The sequence below is a fragment of the Oryctolagus cuniculus genome, chromosome 7, assembly GCF_964237555.1.
Source record: "Oryctolagus cuniculus chromosome 7, mOryCun1.1, whole genome shotgun sequence".
NCBI classification, from domain to species: Eukaryota; Metazoa; Chordata; class Mammalia; order Lagomorpha; family Leporidae; genus Oryctolagus; species Oryctolagus cuniculus.
Window position 1 is genome coordinate 146,020,821 of NC_091438.1, and position 22,356 is coordinate 146,043,176.

Consider the following 22,356-nt stretch of genomic DNA (forward strand, 5'->3'; position numbering starts at 1 on the left):
CTATTTTACCTCCCACTACTCTGCCTCAGGCCTGAATTCTTTCTTGCGAGAAGAACGCTGCCATTCACCGGTAACACCTGGAATGTACCCTATTTGTATAATCCTGAAAACAAGCAAATCGCCATTATTTAATCCCCCACATCAACCTAACCCCTTAAAGGCCAATTATGGGGTCCCTGCATTTTGTCTCTGAGTTACCTCTACCAGCTAACACGTGAAACTTTCAGAGACAACACTGCACTTGCATGAACCCTGTGATGTCGCGGGGTCTAGCCGCGGCCGCCGCCTCCTGCAGCCCCGGGGGCCGGGGGCCGGGGGCCAGGAGAGCGTCCAGGGCACAGCCCAGGCCTACAGCCGCCCGGAGGGTGCCGCCATCGGCAGCCGGCGGCAGGGTCTCCCCTCGTGCCATCCCCCGCCAGGCACTCGGGCCCGCATCTGCCCTGGGCGTCACGCCGCGCCACACGGCGCCCCCAAGTCTAGATCGAGCCTGATGGAGCCCACAATGGCCTCAAATCAGAACAACCCAGGAACATTCCTCCGCAACACCCTGAAATACTGGCGCGGTGCCCGGGACGCGCTGACGCATGCGTATCTCGGAGGCGAGGCGGTGGGCGGGAAAAAGGGAGGGGAAGGCGGCGGTTGGGTTAGAGGCGAGCCACGCCCACCGCGCTAACGTCTGTGCGCATGCGCGGCCTCGGGTTTCTGGTACTTTAGTCGCGCCTGGGGGACGTCCGGCTCAGTTGGCGTCAGGACTTCGCTGTGGTAGTTTGCCGCGTTTTTGGGAGTAGGCGCTAAAAGCGCAGCTTCGTCCCGACCTTCGAAAGAAAGGCTGGCCTTAGCCTTTCTTCCGGCCCTGAGGGAGGCGGCGACCGCCGGCCGTAAGTTTCCCGCAGTTCCGTCGGGTGGGGGGGCGGCGTTTCGCGGTAGCGCCGTGGGGCCTAGCGAGGCCTCGGGGCTCGGCTGCTTCCGGGGCGGGCGCCCGGCCCCGCCCCCACTTCCGGGCGCTGAGTTGTTTTCCTGTTTCTCGTTCCCCGCCAGGCTTGAGTTTCCGGGAAGGACTCTGCTCTTCAGACCGCGGGGGCGAGATGTCCGGCTACGTGAGCGCGCTGTGGCCCGGCTCGCCGCAGGACAAGGGCTCGCCGGCCAGCTCGGGCCGCTCCAGCCGCTCGTCCTCCGGCAGCTCTCGCCCGGCCTCCCGCCGCTCGAGCCGGTCGTCGTCGCCGGGCCGGAGCCGCTCCCGCTCCCGGTCCCGCTCCCGGAGGCGCCACCAGCGGAAGTACCGGCGCTACTCGCGCTCCTACTCGCGCAGCCGCTCGTGGTCGCGCAGCCGCCGGCGCGGGGACAGGCGCCGGGCATCGCCCCGCAGGCGCCCCGGGTCTCCGCGGCGGGGCCGCTCCCGCAGCCGCTCGCGCTCCCGGAGGTCGCCGCGCGGGCGCCGCCACTACGGCTTCGGGCGCACGGTGTACCCGGAGCAGCGCGGCCGGCGCCGGGCCCGGTCCCGCACGAGGTCCCGCAGCAGGACCCCCTTCCGGCTGAGCGAGAAAGGTGGGTGTCGGTCCGGGAGGGACGGGGTCTGGGGGTCTCCGCCGCTCGCGGTGCTGCGGGGAAGCCTGGGTGCTGGTGGGGAGGGAGCACGCGGGCTGGAGTGCGGCTGAGAGCGGTGCCCTTGGATGCGGTGGGGGTTGATGCTTCGGGTGGAGGAGACGCTTTCTCCAGGCTGTTTGCTCTCGTCCTGGTCTTTTTCTTTAAAAAAGAAGAAAGTTTTTATTATTTGAAAGAGTTACACAGAGAGAGGAGAGGCAGAGAGAGGTCTTCATCCGATGATTCACTCCCCAGTTACCACAATGGCTGGAGCTGCACCGATCCAAACCAGGAGCTTCTTCTGGTCTGCCACGCAGGTGCAGGGGCCCAAGGACTTGGGCCATCTTCTTCTGCTTTCCCAGGCCATAGCAGAGAGCTGGGTCGGAAGTGGAGCAGCCGGGACTCGAACCAGTGCCCACATGGGATTCCAGCACTGCAGGCCAGGGCGTTGTCCCGCTGCACCACAGCGCCGGCCCAGGCATAGTCTTTTAAATGGGAATGATGTGCTTACCTATTCTAAGTTGCTACTAAAGTAACTACCAGAAATTTTCTTATTTTTGCAGGCAGACAACTTTTCCATCTGCTGCCTCACTGCCCAGATGCTTACAACAGCCAGGGTGGGGCGGGGCCACAGACTGGAGCCCAGAACCCAGTCTCCTCCATGGGTGTCAGGGACCCCTCCTGCTTCCTCCTCAGCAGGGAGCTGGAAGAACTTGAACTTGGGTGCTCTGACATGTGATGGGGGTGTCCCAACTGCTTAAAATTTTAGCTGCTGTGGCATAGTGTGTAAAGCTGCTGCTTGTTGTACCGGCATCCCATATGGGCGCTGGTTTGAGTTTTGGCTGTGCTGCCTCCAACCCAGCTCTCTGCTTTGGTCTGGGAAAGCGGTAGAGGATGGCTCAAGTCCTTTGGCCCTTGGACCCGCATTGGAGACCAGGAAGAAGCTCCCGGCTATGATCAGCTCAGCTCTGGCTGTTGCAGACATCTGGGGAGTGAACCAGTAGATGGACGACCTCTCCCTACCTCCCTCCCCCTCTTCCTCTCTCTAACTGTGCCTTTCAAATAAATGATCTTTAAAGAACATTTTTTAGCTGCTCCCCAAATATCTATCCCTTAAATGAACTGTTGAATTGGGGAGGAAAGTACCAAGGATTTTTTTAAAACTGGTTCCCAGATACCTGCCCCTTAAATATTTATTGAATTGGAGTAATACCAAAACACATTTTTTAAAGTGTCAGTAGTAAACAAAGTTGAATTGTCTAGTATTTTGTAACATGACTTCTGATGTGGTAGGTGGGATTGTGGAATAGGAAAAAATTAGGTAACAAACTTACGGAAGTGTGAATGTGGGCTTTAGTAGTAGTAGTATTGATCAAGAAGTTGATATCAAAGGTCTGTTAAAAACTCCTAGGTTCAGAAATAACTATTTGAAGAGAAAATAACAAGGTGGTTGTCAGAAGAACTGAAACTAGGGTTTCACTGTGCCTGTGGCAAATAAACACGGCTTTTACACATCTGGATATAGCTGTTTTAAGTAAAACAAGCACATTTTTGGGAAAAACTACAGGATTAATAATAATGAATGTGTCTTTTTGTTTGTTTAATAGATCGAATGGAGCTGTTAGAAATAGCAAAAGCCAATGCAGCGAAAGCTTTAGGAACGACCAACTTTGAGCTGCCGGCTAGTCTCAGAGCGGTTTTAGTAGCCAGAGAAACAAGCCGTGGGGCGGCCGTGTCAGATGATGGCGCGAAGGCTGAGGTAAGCACTCTCGTTTACACGAACAGACTCTTGAGAAAGCTGCTGCCAGAGGGGTTTCATTAGCCGTTTTGATTTACCTTAGACTGTCTCTCTTGGGATGTCTACCCATACATAATTCCCTAAAATTAGCAGTCGTGACCTTCTAGACAGGATCGCACCTGTGAGAATGGGAAGTTAATGAGCTTTACCTTCAGTAGACATGGTGTTAGTCATTTCACGACAACATCAATATATGGTAGCTGGGACATTGGTGATTTTTATTAAGTTTTTTACAATTCCGGTCTTAACTCTAGCCTTCAGGGTGTTTGTCTGTAGCTTTCATTTGCAGCGTTGTTTTCCTGCACATCTATATTCAGCATACAGTATAGTTTACCTGCTTTATTTCTGTCTTATAGAAATCATGAATGTGCTCTCCAGACATTGATGAAGAAAATCTGTTGGTAATTGGTACATGGCTAAAGCACCAGAGGTTTACCTGAGTTTCCCTCAGACACTGAAAACTCGAGTTTCCTATTGGTAGATCCATGTGCATGCTAGAATCTGGGGCTGCATTTGCATATGGTACTCAAGACAGTTTTTAAACTAAGCAAAGGTACACTCTGTAATGGTGGGGCATCTCTGCTGTAGATGTCCCTTACATAATGTATGCAATATATTCCAGATGTTTTGAGAGATTACAGAAGAGGATGCCTGCTTCATTTGAAGATAAGTTTATTATAATTCTCCAGAAATGTGCAGGATGTGCATTGGCAGATTGCACTGTACTTCCGAGTTAATTGTGTAAAATCAAAAGCTTTAAAATTATTGGCTTTCAAAGCCCTAAGATAGAATTGGATAAAAACCAGTTAATATAGTAAAAATATAGTAAAAACACTACAACTAAGTGAGCCTATCACTGGAATCCAGATGTGAGTTTGTTTGGTATTAGTAGACAAGATCTAGTTTATTTGTAAGATTTATTTGAAAGTCAGAGTTAAGACAGATCTTCATGTGCTGGTTCATGACCAGGGCTGGGCCAGGCCAAAGTCTTGAAGCTTCAGGTCCCCCACGGGGGTGGCAGAGGCCCAGGGCCTTGGGCCTGCATCTGCTGCTTTCCCAGGCACATTAGCAGGGAGCTGGATCGGAAGTGGAGCAGCAGGGACTCAAACTGGTGCCCATATGGGATGCTGGCAGTGCGGGCAGTGGCTTAACCTGCTGCACCACGGCACCAGCCCCCCAGTAGACAGGATCTTAACTTCAGTACTTGTTCAGATGATTCAGTTCTCAACTGGCAGATGATTTAGTTCCTTGAAACTCGTTACTTTCTGGTATGACTTAAAAGTTATTAGAGTTTGAATAAAATATGAGGAGCTGTGCCTAACACCTACTATTAAATCAGTTTCCCTAAGGGAAAAACAGAGTTCTCTGTTGAGGCTGTTAACTGTACAGTGTTAGGTCTGAGTTGGTTTGTGTGTCTTATTGTAAATTTATATACACTGGGGTTGGTTTTTATGCAGTACTTGTAAACTAAGAATATGTGTTTTTAAGAAATACTTGTCCTCTTGTTTATGTAGGTATCGGAAGAGCTGACAGAAGGTGGAACTAAGAAACTCAGTGAAAAGTCTGCTCAGCAGAGAAACATAGCTTTTAGCTCTAACGTAAGTTATCCGAGAACTGACCGCTCAGGATCACTGCAGAGGGTTTGCTCTTGGTTCATCTTTGTGAGAATTTGGGAGTTGCTAAGCTCCTGAAAACAGGGTTTCCTGTAACTTGGCACCACTTCACAGGTGACCGTTACAGGGGGTCCACCTGTGTCTGACCCCCCAGACTCAGTTTCAGCGTTGGCTGTTAAATCCCTTTTAAAGTTGTTGGAACATTTTGAAAGGAAATCCCTGACTACTTGTCAGTGAGAATGTCTTACAATAAGGGCTCAGAAAGCGCAGCCTCAGAGCCGTCGCACCGTGCGTGTCTTCTCCATGCTTTCTTGGCTTTACCATCCCGTTGAGTCAGATCACAGGTGTGAGCCCATGCTTCGGATTTGGTTGATCTCTGGTTTCCTCAATGGATAGATCTCATATATTTGGTGAAAATAAATATATGAAATGTATCTTTGAGACGCTGACTTAATTTCTTCTCTTGCAGAATTCTGTAGCAAAGCCGGTTCACAAGTTGGCTAAAGCTGCTGCTGAAGAAGTATCTTCAGGGTCACCGAAGATAGATAAGAAGAAAAGCCCGTATGGACTGTGGATACCCGTCTAGAAGAAGACTAATGGCTAAGATCGCCCAAAACTGCACTTTATTGCAAATTTGTTTTTAGTATTATCCCATCCCTTTGAGCCATTTATAGTAATTGTTGCACACAAAAAATAGAAGCATTTAATAATCAAATATTAACATTCTAGGTTTCTCTTGCTTCATAGAGAACTCGAATGGACCAGAGGTTACATACAGGTGGGCGCTTTGTACATACACTTGTAAATATTGTATAATACCAGCTATACAGAGTGAAATTTGTAAGGTGAAAATAAACTTTTGTATATTTGTTAATAAACTGATTTAATTATTTTAACTCCTCTCATGATTCTTCATTTAACAGAGAAGTATAGGGAAGCTTTTTTAAAGGTTTATGTATTATTTTGAAAGAGTTAGGGAGACCTTCCATCTGCTGGTTCACTCTCCAGATGGCCGTAATGGCCAGGGCTGAGCCAGGCTGGAGCCTGGAGCCTCGTCCCGTCCGGGTCTCCCACTTGGTGCAGATGCCCAGCACTTGGTGACTACTGTAGGGAGAGGGTGCCATGTCACTGCTGGTGAGAGCAGCCTCCGCAGAGTAGCCCTGTGAGGTCAGCACGAGTTACTCCTACAACCAAGGCTACGTCCTAGCTCAGTGCAGCCAGAATCGGCACTCTTCAAGTCTTTTAGCAACAGAGTAGGCTATCAAGTTACATTGCCTCCCTGTTTCTCAGCCTTTTCTATGTCAGCTTTGATGTGCTTGGTCTACCCGTGATACTGGTATAACTGGACAGCATTGTAATTGAGATGGAGCACTATGAGTCTTGTTACTAAATTCAGCATTAATAGGCCCATTCTGTAAAGTAAAAGCCAGTTTGCTTAGAGATCCATCTACTTGAAATGCACAGTTTTAAGACCTTCTGGCTCACTCCCTGAATGGCTGCTGCAACAGCTGGAGCTAGCCAGGAGCTTCCTCCAGGTTCTCCAGGTGGGTGGCAGGGGCCCATGGACTTGGACCATCCACTGCTTTTCCGGGTGCATGAGCAGAATGCTTGATTGGAAGTGGAGCATCCAGGACTGGAGTTGGTTCTCAAACAGGATGCCGGTGTTAGCAGCTTAATTTGTGCCATAATGCCAGGCCCAGTAAAAGCCAATTTTGTCTGAAAAGCACAAATCGGCACACACAAACCCCCAACCCCCCATCTTCCTCTTGGATCTTCTGCATGGATCACCAGGAACTTAGTCTGATGGTCTTTGGCTAGATATTCCTAAAAAGGGGGAACAAAACATTGGCTCTATCACTTAATGATTCCTTGGTTCCTTTTAAATCAGAGACCTAGAGACTTGTTTAGACTATACATTGGTCAGTGCAGGCACTGGTAAAGCCGCCGCCTGCCGCTCTGGTATCCCATATGGGTGCCAGTTCGAGGCTCAGCTGTTTTATTTCTGATACAGTCCCTGCTAATGCACCTGGGAAAGCAGTGGAAGCTGGCTCAAGTGCTTGGGCTCCTGCACCCAGGTGGGAGACCAGAAGAAGCTCCTGTCACCTGGCCCAGCCCTGACTGTTGTGGCCCTTTGGGGAGTGAACCAGTGGATGGAAGACCAGCTGACATCTCTACCTTTCAAATAGAAAACAAAACAACTATGATCAACTTTCAAAGAAAATTGTGTACATTTCTAAGTAACACACTAAAAAATAGTTGTGGATAGATTGTGTTAAAGTCCCTTCTCCCCTCCCTTCTGGGCTCAAGGCTGCCCGTTTTCCCACCTTCCTTGAACTGTGTCCGACCAGGTGACTGAAGTTCTGAACAGAACACAAGTGGAAGTGCTGAGGCTCGCTCTCGCACTCTAGACCGTAGCTGCAAGTGTACACTCGCCTTCTGGGTGGAACTTGTAACTACTTAGTACCTAGTAACTACCTGGCAGCTGCCAGTCATGTACTTGCGAATGGCAGAGTAATTGAATACTTGCATGGAACAGACCTACCCCTCCAACTTGGGCTGTTCTCCAGGGAACATAATGAGAGATTACTGAATTTTTTTTTTTTTTTTTTTTTTTTTTTTATAGAGTGGACAGTGAGAGAGAGAGACAGAGAGGAAGGTCTTCCTTTGCCGTTGGTTCACCCTCCTATGGCCGGTGCGGCCGGCGCACTGCGGCTGGTGCACTGCGCTGATCTGAGGAGCCAGGTGCTTCTCCTGGTCTCCCATGGGGTGCAGGGCCCAAGCACTTGGGTCATCCTGCACTGCAGTCCCGGGCCACAGCAGAGAGCTGGCCTGGAAGAGGGGCAACTGGGACAGAATCCGGTGCCCCGACCGGGACTAGAACCCGGTGTGCCGGCGCCGCAAGGCGGAGGATTAGCCTAATGAGCCGCGGCGCCGGTGAGATTACTGAACTTTATCATTTATTGCTAGAGCTTCTGTCATCGTAGCTTAGCCCTGTGCCCTATTAGCCAATGCTTATGCTACTCTAAGGGTGCTCAGGCACTGTTCTGAATGTTCCACACACTGTTCTCATACTGTGTATTTCCTTCTTGCCGTAGACAGCCTCTATGAGACATTTAAATCCACAGCTGTGAGAATGGCAGCATTGAGTTTTCTGTCATCTTCATTCCAAATGAGCTTTTCTAACTTAGGGTTGCAGGAAACTTAAGTCTTTTATCTGCATAACTTCCTGTGATTTAGTTTTCAGCTTCATTCCACCATGACACAAAATTTGTTACTATAGACAAAAAAATCTAAAGAGATGTTACCTGTCTGTGTCCTGTGGGCCAGGCAAAGCAGGGGCTTGCATTTTCTCCCGAGAGGCATGGAAGCCACTGGAGGATGCTGCGTGTGTGTGTGTGGGGGGGGGATGGGAAGCCACTGGAGGATGCTGTGTGTGTGGTGGGGTGTGAGGTGGGGACAAACGACTGCCTAAACCTTTGGGCATGGTTGTCCTGCCTTCGGGGAACAGTGTGGCAGTGTGGCAGGAGCAGTGTTTGGGATTAAGGGACCTGAGCAGTTCCCTTAGCCTGGGAGGAAACAAGGCTTCCCAAAGCTGAGCTGCACTGAGCAGACCTGGTTGAGAGGACGTTGGAGGGTCCACTGAAGGTGAGTTTCAGCCACTAGGGGGTCTTCACACCTTGAGAAACCCATTAAAAAAATTTTTTTTTATTTAGTAAATATAAATTTCCAAAGTACAGTTTATGGATTACAATGGTTCCCCCCCCATAATTTCCCTACCACTGGCACCCCTCCCATCTCCTGCTCCCTCTCCCATTCCATTCACATCAAGATTCATTTTTCATTATCTTTATAATACAGAAGATTGATTTAGTATATATTAAGTAAAGATTTCATCAGTTTGCACCCACACAGAAACACAAAGTGTAAAATACTGTTTCAGTACTAGTTATAGCATTACTTCACATTGGATAACACATTAAGAACAGATCCTACATGAGAAGTAAGTACACAGTGACTCCTGTTGTTGATTTAACAATTTGACACTCTTGCTTATGGCATCAGTAATCTCCCTAGGCTCCAGTCATGAGTTGCCAAGGCTATGGAAGCCTTTTGAGTTCGCTGACTTCGATCTTATTCCGACAGGGTCATAGTCAAAGTGGAAGTTCTCTCCTCCCTTCAGAGAAAGGTACCTCCTTCTTTGATGGCCCCGTTCTTTCCACTGGGATCTCACTCACAGAGATCTTTCATTTAGGTCTTTTTTTTTTTTTTCCAGAGTGTCTTGGCTTTCCATGCCTAAATACTCTCATGGGCTCTTCAGAGCCAGTTCCAAATGCCTTAAGGGCTGATTCTGAGGCCAGAGTGCTATTTAGGACATCTGCCATTCTATGAGTCTGCTGTGTATCCCACTTGCCATGTTGGATCGTACTCTCCCTTTTTGATTCTATCAGTTAGTATTAGCAGACACTAGTCTTGTTTGTGTGATCCCTTTGACTCTTAGACCTATCAGTGTGATCAATTGTGAACTGAAATTGATCACTGGACTAGTAGATGGCATTGGTACATGCCACCTTGATGGGATTGTATTGGAACCCCCTGGCACGTTTCTAACTCCACCATGTGGGGCAAGTCCGATTGAGCATGTCCCAAATTGTACATCTCCTCCCTCTCTTATTCCCACTCTTATATTTAACAGGGATCACTTTTCAGTTAACAGAGAAACTTCTCTAGTAGCGAACTATAGAAATGATCCCTGAAAGTATAGTCTTGAGAAACCCATTTTAACAGTTTCTCAGTCTCCAATGGGGTTAGGAGACACCTTCAGAATGTAGCCAGCAAAGCCCACACTGAAACTCTAGAAAAAAACCAGAACCTCCACAAATCTCTCAACCTCCATAAAATAATTATTTATAAAAAAATGGAAAGAATTATGGATTTTAAAAAGTTAAAAAAGCAAAAGCATTTGAAATAGTAATATTAAAGGATAATTTAAAGAAAAACACTGAACAAACCCAACTCCCTTGTGGTTGATGAAGTTCAAAAGTTTTTAGGTCACAAAGTTAGTGGTAGAATTAGGCCGAGAATACAAATCGATTTTCAACTGTGTTTCGTCTCTAAATACTTTTAAAATGTGTTTCTTAAAGATCTTATTTGAAATGCAGACTTAACAGAGAGAGGGGGAGAGGTCTTCCATCCACTGTTTTACTCCCTAAATGACTGCAACAGCCAGGGCAGGGCCAGCCAGGAGCCAGGAGCTGCTTCCGGGTCTTCCACATGGGTGCAGGGGCCCAAGCACTTGGGCCACCCTCCACTGCTTTTCCAGGCGCAATAGCGGCTTTACCTGCTATGCCACGGTGGCAGCCCCTCTGTAAACATTTTAATCTCTTTAAACATAAGCACAGTATCATCATCACACTGCCCAAATAATCCTTTTGTATCAAATACCCTACCAGTGCTCACGTTTTCCTGATGATCTCATAATGTTCATTATTTTTAGTTTGAACTATTCAAACAAGGTCCATATGTTATAATTAATCATTATATCTGCCAAGCCTTCTTTTAATCTATAGGTTCTCCCCATTTTTTTAACCCCATGTTTTTTTCTGTGTGGGAAAGGGGGTGGGGGCTGGAAAAGCAGCTGTCCTATAGTTTCCCAAAGTGGGTTTTGCTGGCTGCCTCTGTGCCACGTGCTTTGACGTGCTCCTTGGTGTCTGTGTTTCCTGCAAGGTGACCATCAGAAGCAGGGGCTTTGCCATGTAGGTCGCATTGATTCTTACCAAGGCCACTTTATATGAGGCTGGTGCCGTGCCCTCTCCAGACAGCGTCTCTGCTTTCCTCTCCTTCAGTGGTGGTAGCAGTCCAGGGACTCAATGGGCTGCAGAGGGTGACATCTTAATTACATCACAGCTTCACATTGCATCTGGCTTCTGTGCATTCTGTCGAAACTCTATATTCTGGGGCTGGCACTGTGGCGTAGCCGGTAAAACCACTGCCTGCAGTGCCAGCATCCCATATGGGTGCTAGTTTGAGTCCCTGCTGCTCCACTTCCAATCCTGCTCTCTGCTATGGCCTGGGAAAGCAGTAGAAGATGGCCCAGGCCCTTGGGGCCCCTGCACCTGTGTGGGAGACCTGGAAGAAGCTCCTGACTCCTGATGGGCGCAGCTCCGGCTGTCGTGGCCATTTGGGGAGTGACCCAGTGATGGAAGATATCTCTCCCTCTCTCTGTAATTGTGCCTTTCAGATAAATAAGTAAATCTTTGGGAAAAAAAAATAGCTCCTGTCTATTCTTTATACAGTATTTCAGGTGAGTTAAATGTGTGGTCGTCTGTTGTTTAGTTTTTTTGGCCCTGCAGCTGACTGTTCTCCCTATATTGTGCGGTACCCTTGTGTCCAGTTGCAGCTGCTGCTTGCTGACCTCCTGCCCCAGTGAGGACTTCCTTTGCCCCTTGTTCCCTTCCCATCGTTCAAGAGTTCCCGGCGTGTCACCTTGGTCTTCTCGGCACTTCTGAGGTCCTTCTTCCTCAGTAGTTGTTGGCCACAGGCTTTCCCTTGCTTCCTGCTCCGTCCGCTCCCTTGTTGGCTGTCCCACACCCAAGGGCAGCAGTGCAGTTTGGGATGAGTGACCAGCTCACTGTATGAAGACAAATACTCTTCCCTGTCTCCAGTTCTAGGGTCATCCTGCTCACCTGGGTTGATGGGAGGAAGTAGGGAGAGGAGACTTTCAAAATCCTAGTCCAGGGGCCGGTGCTGTGGCACAGTGGGTAATGCCGCAGCCTGCAATGCCATCATCCCGTACGGGTGACTGCTGGAGTCCCGGCTGCAACGATTCTGATCAGCTCCCTGCCATGGCCCGAGAAACAATGGAAGATGGTCCACGTGCTTGGGCCCCTGCACCCATGTGGGAGGCCCAAAGAAGCTTGCTCGCTAGCTCTGTGTGTGTCCCTATCTATAACTCGGCCTTTCAAATAAACAATCTTTTTTTTTTTTTCTTGGTGCAGTTGGAGAATTTAATGTGCATTCAGGTTCACACAGTGCAGTGGGGGCACACACGGCTGCCAGGCCACCCCCTGGGAGAAGAGGAGGGTGTTGCTGGCTGCTGCACCTGCCACGCGCAACAAGATAAACCTTAAAAAAAAAAAAAAATCTAGGCCAGGAGCCCCACCAGCTCTGGCCATTGTGGTCATTTGGGGAGTGAAGCAGCGGAAGGAAGACCTTTCTCTCCGTCTCTCTCTCTCTGTAACTCTACCTCTCAAATAAATAAAAATCTTAAAACCAGGCCGGCGCCACGGCTCACTAGGCTAATCCTCCGCCCTGCGGCGCCGGCACACCGGGTTCTAGTCCTGGTCGGGGCACCAGATTCTGTTCCGGTTGCCCCTCTTCCAGGCCAGCTCTCTGCTGTGGCCAGGGAGTACAGTGGAGGATGGGCCAAGTGCTTGGCCCTATACCCCATGGGAGACCAGGAGAAGCACCTGGCTTCTGGCTTCAGATCAGCGCGGTGCGCCGGCCGCGGCGGCCACTGGAGGGTGAACCAACGGCAAAAGGAAGACCTTTCTCTCTGTCTCTCTCTCTCACTGTCCACTCTGCCTGTAAAAAAAAAAATAAATAAAAATCTTAAAACCAAAAACCTGAAATGCACCACCTCATACGTGAGCCCTTTTATCGCTGTGCGACTGTATCGAAGACGACCACACAACAGGTTCTTTCATCATGATTCGGATTTAATTATTCACAAACTGCATGTTTAATGTCTCGCCTGCACTAGCTGGGGAGTATTTCCCGTCTCTACAGCTCTCCGAGTTGTCGGCGCCCCGGATTTCTCTGTGACGAAGCGACCTCGCCCTGTGACTGGATGGGAGCCCGTCTGCCTGCTGGCCCAGGGCGGGACGGGCCTTGCCCTGCGGCGGCTGATGCAGGAACGGGAAATCAGCGCACAGGAAGGATCCCTAACACTATCGAGGAGTTAAGTGTCACGCGGCGGGAGGTCCGGGAAGCCGGGCCTCCTCTCGGAGGAGGTGACACTGGCTCAGTGCTGAACGGAAAGCATTCTCTGCTCTCGAGAACAGCGCGGACCCACTGCCCACCAGGCTCCATTCGGCCGCTCTTAGCCGACCACCCTCTTCCGAGCCTTTGCCCCGCCCTTTCTTCCTCCTCCCCTTCCGGTTCTGGCCTCCTTAGCCCTCTGCGGCTGCGCACGGCCCTGCCCAATCGAAAACCTCGCACCGCTTGAAGGGGCAGCGATTGGCCCTGCATTCCCGAGGCTGTCGGGAAGGGGCGGGGCTTGTCTGACGAGGCTTTCCAAAGGCTGACGGAAGTCTTCGGAGTTGTTGCCGGAAGTGGGAAGAGAGAGGTTGTAATGGCGGCTGCGGCTGAAGTCCAGAAGGTGAGTGCCAGCGCTGTGCCTAGGAGGTTTTGTTAATGGAGTCAGGAGGAGATGGAGAGTCCGGAGGCGGAGGTGGAGGCGAAGCCTGGGCGACGGGCTAGGGAGGCGCCAGACCCTGGAGTCGGGTCGCCGGTGGAGGGCCCCACCCGTCCTGCCGGGATCCGCGAGGACTCGGCCTGGGCTGTCCCGGGGGAAGCCAAGCCGGCCCCGCCTGAAGCTAGTTCTCCGCTGCAGGTGCCGGTGGACAGCGCCGAGGAAGGGGCCCTGACGGCGGCCGAGGAGCTGGCGGCCCAGAAGCGCGAACAGAGACTGCGCAAATTCCGGGAGCTGCACCTGAAGCGGGTGAGTGGTCCCGGGGGCCCGCTCGGACCGTCACCTGCCCGGGCCCTTTGCGTGTTGTTAGGGGACGAGGAAGACGCCGCGCCGCGCTGGAGCGTCCCGCGGGCGGCCACTGCAGTCGCCCCGACAACTTTGGGGAGTGCGCCTTGGCGCTCCGGCCCTTTGCACCCCGATCTGCCTTGTCTGTCTGTCTCGGGTTTGCACGTGTGTTCCTAGCGGCGTTTCTGCTCGGTGGGCTGCGTTGGCCGGACGCGGGCGGAAGCTTCCCTGGGTCGCTGTCCATCTCGGAGGCGATCCGCGAGCCCCGAGAGCGGGCGGTGTGCAGGCTCAGCCTCTGCTCTCCGTGTTTCGCTTCTAGAACGAAGCTCGTAAGTTAAACCACCAGGAGGTTGTGGAAGAAGATAAGAGACTCAAGTTACCGGCAAACTGGGAGGCCAAGAAGGCTCGTTTGGAGTGGGAGCTTCAGGAGGAAGAAAAGAAAAAGGTTGGGAGCCTGTCGCTGTGGGCGGGGTCTCTTCCTTCTCTTGTATGGGCCGGGGGCCGTGGGGGCCGCGGACGCGGGCCCTGGCGGTGAACGGCGGGAATTGAACCCTGGCTCTGTCCTTTGGTAGCTCGCACGCTTTGAGGGGAGGGTTTTTTTTAATGCTTATTTTTAAGGAAAGGTTTTAATCTACTAGGGCCGGCGCCCTGGCTCACTTGGTTAACCCTCTGCCTGCTCTGCCTGCGGCGCCGGCATTCCATATGGGCGCCGGGGTCTATCCCGGTTGCTCCTCCGCCAGTCCAGCTCTCTGCTGAGGCCTGGGAGGGCAGTGGAGGATGGCCCAGGTGCTTGGGCCCTGCACCCGCATGGGAGACCAGGAGGAAGCACTGGCCATAGTGGTCATTTGGGGAGAGAACCAACGGAAGGAAGACCTTTCTCTCTGTCTCTCTCTCTCACTGTCTATAACTCTACCTGCCATTAAAAAAAGTTTTTTTTTTTTTTATTTACTTGAAAGGCAGAGAGAGAGTTAGAGGTATGTGCTGTTCACTCCTCACATGCCCTCACAGCCAGGCCCGGACCAGGCTGCAGCCGGGAGACTGGAGCTCTGTCCGGGTCTCGCACGTGGGTGATGGGGCCCAGGCACTTGAGCCGGCACCTGCTGCCTCCCAAGATGCGCCAGCAGAAAGCTGGAGTGGAGGGAGGAGCAGGGACTTGAGCCACCAGTGCAGCCAGAGATGCGGGTGTCCCACGCTGGGGCTTAGCACCACAGAGCCCGCGGGGTGAATTGTTTAATCTCTTTGTATCTCCATTTCCTCATCTGTAAGAAAGGGATTATAATCGTAGTTACATGAGTTACTTATGAATTAAATGAGTTACTGCATACAGGACATTTACAACGGTCTGGGGGCTGGGGCCGTGGCGTAGTGGTAAAACTGCCGCCTGCAGTGCCGGTATCCCATATGGGTGCTGGTTTGAGTCCTGGCCGCTTCATTTCCAATCAGGTTCTCTGCTTGTGGCCTGAGAAAGCAGTAGACGATGGCCCAGGTACTTTAGGCCCCTGCACCTGTGTGGGAGACCCAGAAGAAGCTCCTGGCTTCAGATCGGCACAGCTCCAGCTGTTGTGGCCATTTGGGGAGTGAACCAGCAAATGGAAGATCTCTCTCTCTCTCTCTCTCTCTCTCTCTCTGCCTCTATATAACTTTTCCTATCAAACTAATAAATAAAAATCTTTAACAAAGATGTGGTAAAGAATTCTCATATGCTCCCTTCTACACACCCTAGTGGATTCCCAAGTTTCCTTTAAATATGAGTCATTATTTTAAAAATGTTACTTGATGTCTTTTCGATATTTCTTGATTTAAAATAGATCATTACTTGTAACATAATTGTAGGTATCAGCTGTTTCTTCTTGAGAAAGAAAGAGAGGCAGAGAGAGAAAGAGGGCTCCTGTCATGGTTCACTCCCCCAGTGCCTGAAACTGCTGGGGCTGGGAGCTCATCCAGGTCTCCCGCGTGGTGGCCAGGAGCCGGCCACGTGCGTGCTCGCCGGCTGCCTCCTGGGATGCAGTCAGGAGTGGAGCTGGGACTCGCACCCAGGTGCTCTGATGTGAGATCCGGTGTCTCAACTCCAGGCCAAATGCCCGCTCCTTTTCCTCTTTGTAGGAGTGTGCAGCCAGGGGGGAAGACTATGAGAAAGTGAAGTTGCTGGAGATCAGCGCAGAGGATGCAGAGAGGTGGGAGAGGAAAAAGAAGAGGAAAAACCCGGATCTCGGATTTTCAGGTACGCTTGACACTGTTTGAGCGTGAGCATTGCGCTGGCCTGGGAGATGAGCGTGGCTCAGTGTTGCTGGCGTGGAGAGACGATGTGCACCTCGAGCTTCTTTCGTGAGAAACTTTCTGAGAGGCCTGAACCCATGAAAAATGCAAATATTTCTCACTGGGCAGAGTGAAAAAAAAAAAGGGCTGCACTTCAGACAATTGGATCCTTTATGTTCTGTGGTAAAATTAATCCAAGTATGTTTATTAGTATCTTTAGGCTAGAGGCTGTGCATAGTGCTTCATGCATGCGTTTCTTAATAATGTTGGTGTTTTAGTTCCCTCAGAAAAGTAGTAACCAACAAGGAATCATTATCTCTGGGTCTCATTTTATTTTTAGATTATGCTGCCGCCCAGCTACGCCAGTATCACAGGTTGACCAAGCAGATCAAGCCTGACATGGAGACGTATGAGAGACTGAGAGAGAAGCAGTAAGTTGCTAAGTTTCCATTCCAAGGCAGTGTGGATGTGTTTGTGTGTTGGGGGGTTGTCTGTCTGCCTGTCTGTCTCCCTCGCATCCTCTTTTTAATGGTGAGGTCTGGGCTAGCCTCAGCTGTGGTGAGGTCTGGGCTAGCCTCAGCTGTGGTGAGGTCTGGGCTAGCCTCAGCTGTGGTGAGGTCTGGGCTAGCCTCAGCTAAGAGGGCCTCCATTCACGCACGGCAGTTCAGGCTGAGCACCTCGTTCTTCCTGGCCGGGCATTCCAGGACAGGGCGAGGGGTCAGCCCAGATTATCGTCCCATAGACGCTGTTGCAGGAGGCCGGCTGCTTCGGCGCGGCCTGGCTGAATTCATGTGCAGGAACAGTGAGTGAGTATCTTGGGCGTTGTGGGCCGTCTGGTGTCTGTCGTAACTGCTCGCCTGTGCTGCTTCAGTGTGAAGGTGGCGGCCGTAGAGGAGACCAGTGAGTGGGTGTGACTGTGTCCCAGTGACACAGGTGGTGAGGGGTGGGCGTTGTGGGGCAGTGGGTTAAAGCACCGTGTCCCGTAGCCGAGTGGTCTCAGTCCCCTGCTGGGCATTTCCGGTGTAGCATCCTGCGTGTGCCCGGGAGGCAGCGGATGATGGCTCACGGCCTTGAGTTCCTGCCACCCATGTGGGAGCCCTGGCTTCGGCCTGGCCCAGCCCCAGGTGTGGAGGGCTCTTGGAGAGTAAGCTAGTGGGCAGGAGATCTCTCTCTGTCTCTCACTCTCTGTCACTCTACCTTTCAAATAAACAAAAAAACCCTGCCACCAGCAGGTGGTGGGCTGTAGTAGCAAATCCCCGCTTTTGAGGAGAGGAGACCTGAGCTTAGAAGTGTAATCCCAAGTTTGTTCCTCATTTTTTTTGGCTTTGGTGAGCCTGCGGCCTCTGGCTATTGGCTCGTTCACCAGTGGAAAGAAGGGGGGGAGTGGGGAAGGGTGGGAGTGGGGAAGGGGTGTGAGGAGAAGGGTGGGAGTGGGGAAGGGTGGGGGTGGGGAAGGGGTGCGAGGAGAAGGGTGGGAGTGGGGAAGGGTGGGGTGGGGAAGGGGTGTTAGAGGGGGTGGATTGCTTTAGTCCTTTCTAGTTCTGTATTTCCTTTTTTAAAAACCGTTGAGGTGGGGTCTGGTATCTGTTCTCTCTCGCTGTGAGCGGGGTCTGTGTGAATGTGGGGTGGAGCGCTTGTTGCGGTACCGGAAGGCTGTTTTGCTGTCATTCCAGTGGAGAAGAGTTTTTCCCGACATCCAACAGTCTGCTGCACGGTACACACGTGCCCTCTGCGGAGGAGATCGACAGGATGGTCACCGACCTGGAAAAGCAGTGAGTACCAGCGGGGCAGCCCGCGAGGTCACGCGCAGATGGCACCGTGGGCGTAGGATGTGCTCTGAGTGACAGCGGACAGAAATGCGGTTTTCAAGACTCACAGCAAGCGTGGGTGGAGTCCCTGGGGTTTGGAGCAGAGATACAGAGCACTGGAGAAGTTGAATTGAAGGGGTCTGGAGAAAACTGTTAGGGGTTTGACTTTAACAGTTATTCCACTATTTGATTTGAAGAAGCAAGAATGTTCTAGTTAATGTGCCGAAGTTGTGTCCACGTTTTTAACCCTGATGGGTGTGTGTGTGTTAGGTAGAACAGAGTGAGTCTACACATGGGGGTTAGCAGGTGTAGTGAGAGCCAGGTCTGGCACGTACTGGCCCCTGCACAATGGCCGTTCAGTGTGTTCTCCTACATGCTCCGTGCCGGGCATGGTTGTTACGGTGGGTACGGTTACTGTAATGGTTACCTCTGGTGACACTTGGGTGTGCAGATCCCAGCACTGCAGTGGTGCTGTTGCAGGATGCTCTGAAGATGAGTTTGCATTTGCCGAGTTTCACGATTCATACCCAGGGGCATCCTGTTCATCAGCTTTAATCCCAGAACATCGTGTTCTAGACGTACTGCCTCCGTTCCTCACTATTCAGCTGTACTGCATCGAGACAGTTTTGAATTTTGTGAATTATGTTGTTCTTCCTCTAGAATTGAAAAGCGAGACAAATACAGCCGGAGACGTCCTTACAACGACGATGCAGATATTGACTACATTAACGAGAGAAATGCCAAATTCAACAAGAAAGCCGAAAGGTTCTACGGGAAGTACACGGCTGAAATTAAACAGAATTTGGAAAGAGGAACAGCTGTTTAATCCCTTCAGGAACTGTTTTTATAAACTTGACAGTAGGTGAAAATCTCTGCCACCAGATTGAGTTTGCTTTGAACCCAGAACCTGGTCTCTGCCTTCCCACGCAGCACTTAGAAATAAATGTTTTTTCTTAAACATACATGTCCATGTATATTTCCACATTTTTGTGCTTGGATATAAGATGTATTTCTTGTAGTGAAGTTATTTTGTAAAAATATACTTTGTATAAATCCTAATTATATTTTTAAATGTATTTTAAATGTATAAAACTGTTCAATCCCTGAAGCATTTTGGGTTTAAGATTGCTGGTGGGGCCAGTGCTGTGGCATAGTGGGTAAAGCCGCCGCCTGCAGTGCCGGCATCCCATATGGGCGCCGGTTCGAGTCCGGGCTGCTCCACTTCCAATCCAGCTCTCTGCTGTGGCCTGGGAAAGCAGTAGAAGATGACCCAAGTCCTTGGGCCCCTGCAGCCACTTGGGAGACCCAGAAGAAGCTCCTGGCTCCTGGCTTTGGATTGGCACGGCTCCAGCCATTGAAGCGAACTGGGGAGTGAACCAGCGGATGGAAGACCTCTCTCTCTCTGCTTCTCCTTTTTTCTCTGTATAACTCTTTGAAATAAATAAATCTTTTTAAAAAAAAGATTGGTGGCAATATTCACAAAATAGTCACTATACCATGAATGTTACTGGGAATTTGACAGAATCCAGAGTTGGACCAGGGGAGCAAGTCACTGACCTTGAACCCACACTGGCTGCTGGAGGGCAGCTCCTGTCTCCACTGTGGCCACACGCGGCCAGGTTCAGGGAGAAGCAAGACCATCCTGTGAATATCACCTTTCTAAAAAAGCAGTACAGTGCTTTGGAATAGAATCCTTACAACGTTATTTAAAACAACTGTCTGGGGCCGGCACTGTGGTATAGCAGGTAAAGCTGCTGCCTGCAGATCTGGCATCCTGTGTGGGTGCTGGTTCGAGTCCTGGCTGCTCCACTTCAAATCCAGCTCTCTGCTATGGCCTGGGAAAGCAGTTGAAGATGGCCCAAGTCCTTGGGTCCTTGTACGTTTGTGGGAGACCTAGAAGAAGCTCCTGGCTTCGGATCAGCGCAGCTCCGGCCGTTGCAGCCATTTGGGGAGTGAACTGGTGGATAGAAGACCTCTCTGCAACTGCCTTTCAAATAAATCTTAAACCACAATTATCTGTGTGTACACACAAACACACAGACGTGTTGACTTTCCATACACACTGAAAATTTTCTTAATTGTAAGAAATTTCAACCATAGTCAAAAGAAGAGTAGTGCAATGAGTCCCAGCTAGCTGGTGCCCATGTTCAGGAATCAATTCACAGCCAATCTTATTTCCTTTTCTATTTTTTTTTTCTTTTTTCTTTTTAAGATTTATTGGTTTGAAAGGCAGAGTTTACAGAAAGGGGGAGACAGATCGTTCATCTCCTGGTTCACTCTCCAAAAGGCCATGACAGCAGGTGCTCACTAGACAGAAGCCAGGAACTTCGGGTTTCTCACCTGGGTGCAGGAGCCCAAGCACTTGGGCCATCTGCTGCTGCTTTCCCAGGTGCAGTAGCAGGGAGCTGGATTGGAAGTGGAGCAGCATCTGTATGAGCTGCTGGCATCGCTGGTGACTTAACGTGCTGCCCCACGATGCCAGCCCCAAACCTCCCAGTACAGTCCTTTTGTATCTGGCTTCTTTCACTTAGCATAGTGTCCTCAGGGGTCATCCATGTCGTAACAGGTGTCAGGATTTCCTTTTCTTTCTTTTCTTTGAATATTTATTTTACTTGAAAGGCAGAGTGCCAGAGAGAGGAGAAAGAGCTTCCATCAACTGGTTCACCCCCCAAGTGGCCACAACTGTCAGGGCTGGGCCAAGCCAAAGCCAGGAGCCTGTAACTACATCCGGGTCTCTCAAATGCGTAGCAGTGGCCCAAGCCCTTGGGCCATTGCTGCAGCTTTCCCAGACACACTAGCAGGGAGCTGGATTGGAAGTGGAGCACCAGGACTGGAATTCGCGCTCATGCTGTGCTGGCGTGGCAGGTGTTGGCTCCTAATTCCAGAATTAAATTTTTATTTGTTTCAAAGGCAGAGGGAGACATAGACAAAGATCTATTCCATTGGTTCCCCCTTCATATATGCACAGCAGCCAGGGCTAAGTCAGGCTGCAGTCGGGAGCCCAGAACCAACCTGGGTCTTGCAAGTGAGTGGCAGGGACCCACTACCTGAGCCCCCACCGCTGCTTCCCAGGGTGTGCATTAGCAGCAAGTTGGAATCAGAAGCAGAGCTGGGGCTCCATCCCAGGCACCCTTATATGGGAGGGCAGTGTTCCAAGGTGTGTCAACCACTGTGCCAGATACCCCAACCCTGTTTTAAAATTTATTTGAAAGAGGAAGAGTAATATAATTCCAGAGCTTTCCCTCCACCCAAAAAGAAATCTATTGCCCATTCAGCAATTACGCTCCGTTTGCCCCTGCCCCAGCCCTGGCAAGCATTCATCTGCTTGCTTTCTCTGTGGGCCAATGGCACCACTTAACTGGCTCCTTTGTGCCTCGCCTTTCCTGAGAGTTGATAGCTGGGCCTACAGGTGTGATTAGAGTGAGGATGAGCACTTCATATAGTGTCCCCCACGCACTGGAAGGTCAGTTAACGTGGGCCTGCCTCCTGAGCTGTAAGCAGCTGCTGGGTATCTCCTGGAGTCATCGTCCATTAGGGGCCACTAAGTGGTGACATTCCAGCTCCATCCCTTCTTCATTTATCTCTGGAAGGCTTCTCTGCAGAGAAACGTCTCCTCTTCCATTGTGTGGTGACCTTGAGGTGCACTGTGGGTAGACGTCAGCATGGATACTTAATTTTTTCTTTTGCTCTTCAGGTTTTTTTTTTTTTTTTTTCCCCAAAGAAACCTTTTATTTGAGGAATACAAACTTCATGTGTTTCATAAGTGCAGCTTCAGGAATATAATGATTCTTCCCACCATACCCTCCCACCCACACTCTCACCCCTCTTCCTCCTCCCTCTCCTATTCCCGGTCTTATTTTGTGACTAAGATCTATTTTCAGTTAATTGTATACATAGAAGATTATACTAAGTAAAGAGTTTAACAATTAGTATAAAAAATTAACTGTTCCTCAACAGTCGAGACAAGGACTGTTCAGTCATTGCATCTCAAAGTTAATTTCACTTTTTTTATAAAATTAATTAACTTTAAAGAAACACCCAAGAATGATACATCTTTCGTGAGCTCTTAGACATAACTATAACTTCTGAGACATAAGAATATCCTCTGCTTAATACATTAAAAGAAAGTAAGTCGTTGAGAACAAGTTTTATCTTTAAAGAAGCATCTAACAAAACAAGCAATGGAGTTGGACACTTAGGCATAACTAAGACTTATGGTACATAAGAATATCCTCCACTTAATACACTAAAATGAAATCAATCTTGAGAACAAGAATAAATAGAACTTGAGAACAAGTTTTACTGTTAACTCTCATAATACAACTCTTTGAGGACAGAGGTTCTCCATGGGAAGTTAGTGCACAGTGACTCCTGTTGTTAATTTAACAATTAACACTCTTATGTATGATGTCAGTGACCACCTAAGACTCTAGAAATGAGCTGGCTAGGCTTTTGAATTCACAAATTGCATCATATTCAGAAAAGACCATAAGCAAAGTGGAAATTCTCTCCTCCCCTCAGAAAAAAGTACATTTTTCTTTGATG

The 22,356-nt window shown here is 50.1% G+C and overlaps 2 protein-coding genes and 1 pseudogene across 2 annotated transcripts; 2 read left to right on the forward strand and 1 right to left on the reverse strand.

Annotated features, from left to right (window-relative positions):
- The first annotated feature begins 711 nt into the window (after positions 1-711).
- Positions 712-5,888, forward strand: RSRP1 (arginine and serine rich protein 1). The gene is made up of 5 exons (XM_051856665.2): positions 712-878; positions 1,039-1,545; positions 3,189-3,340; positions 4,894-4,977; positions 5,462-5,888. The coding sequence occupies exons 2-5, from the start codon at positions 1,086-1,088 to the stop codon at positions 5,576-5,578; spliced, it is 813 nt and encodes a 270-aa protein (XP_051712625.2). The 5' UTR covers positions 712-878; positions 1,039-1,085; the 3' UTR covers positions 5,579-5,888.
- Positions 5,889-9,652: 3,764 nt separating this feature from the next.
- Positions 9,653-9,758, reverse strand: LOC127493773 (small nucleolar RNA U3; annotated as a pseudogene).
- Positions 9,759-12,881: 3,123 nt separating this feature from the next.
- SYF2 (SYF2 pre-mRNA splicing factor) lies at positions 12,882-19,272 on the forward strand. The gene is made up of 7 exons (XM_002716013.5): positions 12,882-13,369; positions 13,604-13,711; positions 14,067-14,192; positions 15,851-15,968; positions 16,344-16,434; positions 17,677-17,775; positions 18,472-19,272. The coding sequence occupies exons 1-7, from the start codon at positions 13,343-13,345 to the stop codon at positions 18,635-18,637; spliced, it is 735 nt and encodes a 244-aa protein (XP_002716059.1). The 5' UTR covers positions 12,882-13,342; the 3' UTR covers positions 18,638-19,272.
- Positions 19,273-22,356: the final 3,084 nt, after the last annotated feature.

Bases quoted from the DNA above. Each gene is read 5' to 3' on its own strand.
- RSRP1 (XM_051856665.2), top strand. From the start codon at position 1,086: ATGTCCGGCTACGTGAGCGCGCTGTGGCCCGGCTCGCCGCAGGACAAG. The intron at 3,341-4,893 runs GTAAGCACTCTC...TTGTTTATGTAG, and splicing joins ATGATGGCGCGAAGGCTGAG to GTATCGGAAGAGCTGACAGA. The intron at 4,978-5,461 runs GTAAGTTATCCG...CTTCTCTTGCAG, and splicing joins ACATAGCTTTTAGCTCTAAC to AATTCTGTAGCAAAGCCGGT.
- SYF2 (XM_002716013.5), top strand. From the start codon at position 13,343: ATGGCGGCTGCGGCTGAAGTCCAGAAG. The intron at 13,370-13,603 runs GTGAGTGCCAGC...TCTCCGCTGCAG, and splicing joins CTGCGGCTGAAGTCCAGAAG to GTGCCGGTGGACAGCGCCGA. The intron at 13,712-14,066 runs GTGAGTGGTCCC...TTTCGCTTCTAG, and splicing joins GGGAGCTGCACCTGAAGCGG to AACGAAGCTCGTAAGTTAAA.